Source organism: Megalops cyprinoides, chromosome 2 (assembly GCF_013368585.1).
Source record: "Megalops cyprinoides isolate fMegCyp1 chromosome 2, fMegCyp1.pri, whole genome shotgun sequence".
In the NCBI taxonomy this organism is placed as follows: Eukaryota; Metazoa; Chordata; class Actinopteri; order Elopiformes; family Megalopidae; genus Megalops; species Megalops cyprinoides.
In genome coordinates, this window is record NC_050584.1 from 69,152,145 (window position 1) to 69,157,144 (window position 5,000).

General features: G+C 52.4%; 1 protein-coding gene across 5 annotated transcripts in view; it reads left to right on the top strand.

Annotated features, from left to right (window-relative positions):
* The window catches only part of atp8a2 (ATPase phospholipid transporting 8A2), an 80,974-nt gene that overhangs the window by 27,212 nt on the left and 48,762 nt on the right, over positions 1 to 5,000 (top strand). For 4 of the 5 annotated variants that reach the window (XM_036521997.1, XM_036521999.1, XM_036522001.1 and 1 more), the window contains 7 exons: positions 116 to 214; positions 312 to 357; positions 492 to 532; positions 2,440 to 2,513; positions 2,874 to 2,943; positions 3,060 to 3,187; positions 3,886 to 3,997. In XM_036521997.1, the coding sequence (XP_036377890.1) occupies positions 116 to 214; positions 312 to 357; positions 492 to 532; positions 2,440 to 2,513; positions 2,874 to 2,943; positions 3,060 to 3,187; positions 3,886 to 3,997 (570 nt within the window). Of the gene's footprint in view, positions 1 to 115; positions 215 to 311; positions 358 to 491; positions 533 to 2,439; positions 2,514 to 2,873; positions 2,944 to 3,059; positions 3,188 to 3,885; positions 3,998 to 5,000 lie in introns of those variants that run through there. The other variant, XM_036522002.1, reaches the window with a different exon arrangement.

Sequence of the window (5,000 nt, forward strand, 5' to 3'; positions counted from 1 at the left end):
ATCATAGACACACACACACACACACACACACACTGGTCAGTAATTGCTGGCAGTCCTGGTCACAGCTGCTGTGTGTAAATGTCATTCTGAGGTTGTGTTTGTGTTGCTCTGCCAGCAAATCCCGGACGTGTCTCCCACGGGCCGGTACACCACACTGGTGCCTCTCATCTTCATCCTGACCGTCGCCGGAATCAAGGAGATCATCGAGGACTATGTGAGTCTACCAGCGCCCCCCGCAGTGTCAGAGGGGAATTACAGGGCAGCTCAGTTCTGTCCGACAGCACTAAATCACCTCTGTTCTGTCCCTGTAGAAGAGACACAAGGCAGACAACACTGTCAACAAGAAGAAGACAACAGGTACTCAGTCTGTGTGTGTGTGTTACACTGTGAGGGTGTTACACTCTGTGAGGATGCTGGTTATAAGTCCCTGTAGGATCATTGTGATGTGTTGTTGTGGACGATGATGTGATGGTGATGTCACTCTGTTTCAGTGCTGCGGAATGGAACATGGCAGACAATAATCTGGAAGCAGGTAATACCCCCCCATCGTTCCCCTCTCCCTCTCTCTCTCTATCTCCCTCTCTCCCCCTCTCCCCTTCTCCCCTTCTCCCTCCCTCTCCCCCCCTCTCTCTCCCTCTTTCCCCCCCACTCCCCCACCTCTCTCTCTCTCTCTCTCCCTCTTCTCTCCCCTTCTCCCTCCCTCCCCCCCCTCTCTCTCTCCCTCTTCTCTCCCCCTCTTCACTCCCCCCCCCCCTCTCTCCCCCCCCTCTCTCTCTCCCTCTCTCCCCCCCTCTCTCTCCCCCCCCTCTCTCCCTCTCTCTCCCCCTCCTCACTCCCCCCCCCCCTCTCTCTCTCTCTCCCCCCCTCTCTCTCTCTCCCTCTCTCCCCCCTCTCTCTCCCCCTCTCTCTCCTTCTCTCTCCCTCTCTTGTGAGGAGGGTAACAATGCTTCTCTGTGTCAGTCACTGAAGCTGACAGCAGCTGCTCTTTTCTCTGAGCTCGGGATATTCTGCATCTGGCCTTTGGCACAGACAGGCTGTGCTCACTGGATATACATCGTTACAATTGGTCTTTCTAATTTTGTAGTTTTAGGTATTCCAACAATTTACTCTTTCTGTCTAGCATCCAATAGCAGTTAGGTTTGGTCAGAGCAGCAGTGTGGAGCAGTGGTCAGCAGGGGGCAGTGTGGAGCAGTGGTCAGAGCAGCAGTGTGGAGCAGTGGTCAGCAGGGGGCAGTGTGGAGCAGTGGTCAGAGCAGCAGTGTGGAGCAGCAACGTGGAGCAGCGGTCAGATATTTCCATATATGGTTTTAGTTATATGCATGTATGCAGTTTCACAGTCATGAGTGGTGCGGCTCAGTGTTAATTCTATATTATTGTTATTATTATTATTATTATTGAGCTGCAGGAGCAGCTCCTCTCCTGTGTGGAGCTCTGGCTCAGTATCCCTGCCTGCAGGGAGTACAGACAGCAGGTGGTGAGCCGGGGGGTGAGGCTAACACCCTCGTGCCACACACACACACACACTCTCAGCCAGAGGAGCCAGGAGAGAGGGTGGGGCCGCAATGCTGTGGGATGTGGAAAGTGGGTGGGGTTAGAGTGTGGCCCTCTTCTCAAATGCTCAGTTCCTACCCTCTCTGTCGGTTAGGAAGCCTCAGCGTTTCCCCTCTCTGTCGGTTAGGAAGCCTCAGCGTTTCCCCTCTCTGTTTGTTAGGAAGCCTCAGCGTTTCCCCTCTCTGTCGGTTAGGAAGCCTTAGCGTTTCCCCTCTCTGTCGGTTAGGAAGCCTCAGCGTTTCCCCTCTCTGTCGGTTAGGAAGCCTCAGCGTTTCCCCTCTCTGTCGGTTAGGAAGCCTCAGCGTTTCCCCTCTCTGTCGGTTAGGAAGCCTCAGCGTTTCCCCTCTCTATCGGTTAGGAAGCCTCAGCGTTTCCCCTCTCTGTCGGTTAGGAAGCCTCAGCGTTTCCCCTCTCTGTCGGTTAGGAAGCCTCAGCGTTTCCCCTCTCTGTCGGTTAGGAAGCCTTAGCGTTTCCCCTCTCTGTCGGTTAGGAAGCCTCAGCGTTTCCCCTCTCTGTCGGTTAGGAAGCCTCAGCGTTTCCCCTGTCTGACAGTTTCCTCAGTAGGACCTTCTCTGACACTCCTGCTTGTGCTCAGGCTGTGTGTCCCTGTGCAGCTGATCTGAGGTCAGGCTTATTCTCCAGCCTGTCTGTGTTGCTTGTTACCATGGCGAGGAGATGCTCCTTTATGAGTCTGGGTGTCTGCTGTATTTGATGGTTTCATATTTTGCTGTCTGTCTTCATTAATCAGTTTCTCTTTCCTGTCTGTCTGACCGGATCACCTGACCCCCCTCGAGGGGAGGGCATGCACTGACAGACCCTCTCACACCTCCTCCCCCTTTCTCTCTCTCCCTCCCCCTCGCTCTCGCAATGCTGCGCCCTCACCACTAGGTGGCAGTTGGAGACATTGTGAAGGTCACCAATGGCCAGCATCTCCCTGCTGACATGGTTATTGTGTCCTCCAGGTCAGACATCACTGTGTGTGTGTCTCTGTGTGTCTCTGTGTGTGTGTGTGTGCGTGTGTGTGTGTGTGTGTGTGTGTGTGCGTGTGTGTGTGCGTGTGTGTGTGTCTGTGTGTGTGTGTCTGTGTGTCTGGACATGTGTGCACGTGTGTGTGTGTGTGTGTTTGTGTGCATTTCTCTGTGTATACAGCTGTGTGTATTTTAGTGTGTATGTGTGGGGGGTGCTGTCTTTTTGAGCTGTTGTATCTCTGGCCTACATCACAGCAGGCCAGATGCATTGTGGGTAATGAGTTAATGTTGTGAAGGTTGAATCAGCGTTGTATGAACGTTGTCTGAATGTTGTGTGGTGCTCCTTCTCTGCAGTGAGCCTCAGGCCATGTGCTACACTGAGACCTCCAACCTGGACGGAGAGACCAACCTGAAGATCCGACAGGTGATCCACACAGTCCTCCCTCTTTCTCTCACACACACCCTACTCCATGCTTACACACTGTACTCTCTGTCTCACATGCTGTGTGTGTGTGTGTGTGTGTGTGTGTGTGTGCGCAGGGGCTCTCCATCACTGCAGGTATTCAGTCTCAGGAGGAGCTGATGAGTTTGGCAGGACGGCTGGAGTGTGAGGGACCCAACAGACACCTGTACGACTTCACCGGGACCCTGAGGCTGGACAACCAGAAGTAGGGCCCCCGTACCCCCTCTGCCTCCCTCCGTCTCTCTAAACATACTGAGCCATTTTCAGCTTTAATGTGTGTGTGACCTCTGACCCCCCTGGCTGTGCTGTGTGTGTGTGACCTCTGACCCCCTGAGTGTGCTGTGTGTGTGTGACCTCTGACCCCCCTGGCTGTGCTGTGTGTGTGTGACCTCTGACCCCCTGAGTGTGCTGTGTGTGTGTGACCTCTGACCCCCTGAGTGTGCTGTGTGTGTGACCTCTGACCCCCTGGCTGTGCTGTGTGTGTGACCTCTGACCCCCTGAGTGTGCTGTGTGTGTGTGAGACCTCTGACCCCCTGAGTGTGCTGTGTATGTGTGACCTCTGACCCCCTGGCTGTGCTGTGTGTGTGACCTCTGACCCCCTGGCTGTGCTGTGTGTGTGACCTCTGACCCCCTGAGTGTGCTGTGTGTGTGTGACCTCTGACCCCCTGAGTGTGCTGTGTATGTGTGACCTCTGACCCCCTGGCTGTGCTGTGTGTGTGTGACCTCTGACCCCCCTGGCTGTGCTGTGTGTGTGTGACCTCTGACCCCCTGAGTGTGTGTGTGTGTGTGACCTCTGACCCCCCTGGCTGTGCTGTGTGTGTGTGACCTCTGACCCCCTGAGTGTGCTGTGTGTGTGTGACCTCTGACCCCCTGAGTGTGATGTTAGGGTTCTGTTCTCCTCAGCCCTGTTCCTCTGGGCCCGGACCAAGTGCTGCTGCGAGGCGCCCAGCTAAGGAACACCCAGTGGGTTGTGGGAATTGTAGTCTACACTGGACATGATTCCAAGCTCATGCAGGTAAGGTTGAATGTTTTAAGATATATACCTGTGGTTAGATCTGTGCGACTTGCAAATATACCCGCATATGCGACCATTTTTTGAGTGAGCGCGAGTTAAAATTTCATGTGGTCGCATTCGTGTGAGTGCATGGATGATCATTAGGCTGTTTTGGTGCCCCTCCAGCACGGGTACTACATTAGCCATTGTGGTTGAAAGTAGTACCTTTTCTTCTTCACTGGCTCAGTCGGTCTCTCCCTACCTGCACTCTCCCTGTGTTACCGTGTTCCAAAGATGAAGCAGTCTATAGCTGATTATTTTAACCCTTTTGCATGTAGCTTATTTTGTGCTATGTAGCGTGCGTTACGTTACATGGTTCGTTATGTTTTTATTAGCGTTATTAAGCTTCTCATAGTTTTCACCATCGCATTTGTGATATTTTATAATGTTAAATCACTGTTTCCTCAAAGCCAGAATTAGCTAGAATTTTTCCTATTTCGTGTTCTAATTGCACCAGTTTTAGCATACGCGCTAAGTGGCTAATCAGACCGTACACGCGAAAGGGTTAAAAAACAAAATGAGGAGAGAGAGGAGGAGGCTGGTTGAGAGAGAGCCAACGAGAGATCCCGACTCAGACACAAACGATGATGAGAGTGCAGGTGCAGGCAGGGAGAGGCCAACTGAGCCAGTGAAGGAGAAAAAGTACTACTTTCAACTACAATGGCTAACACAGTACCCATGGTTACGGTACGAGGGAAACTTAATGTTCAAATTAAAATATTTTGCAAATATCAAGTCTCGAGTCACTGTCAATCTTTACATCGATGCCAAACTAGGGCATGCAAATTAAGACAACTGTTCATCAGCATGCAAGGTCATTGATTGACACCATGCTGTACCAAGAAAAGGGTGCAACCAAGTCATGTGCTGATGTGAACAACTGAGAAAGCTGGTAGGACCAGTGCTGCCAGTGGAAAAGTCTGGAGCCCTGATGTTTTAATGCAGACATATGTTGCAGGGGCTA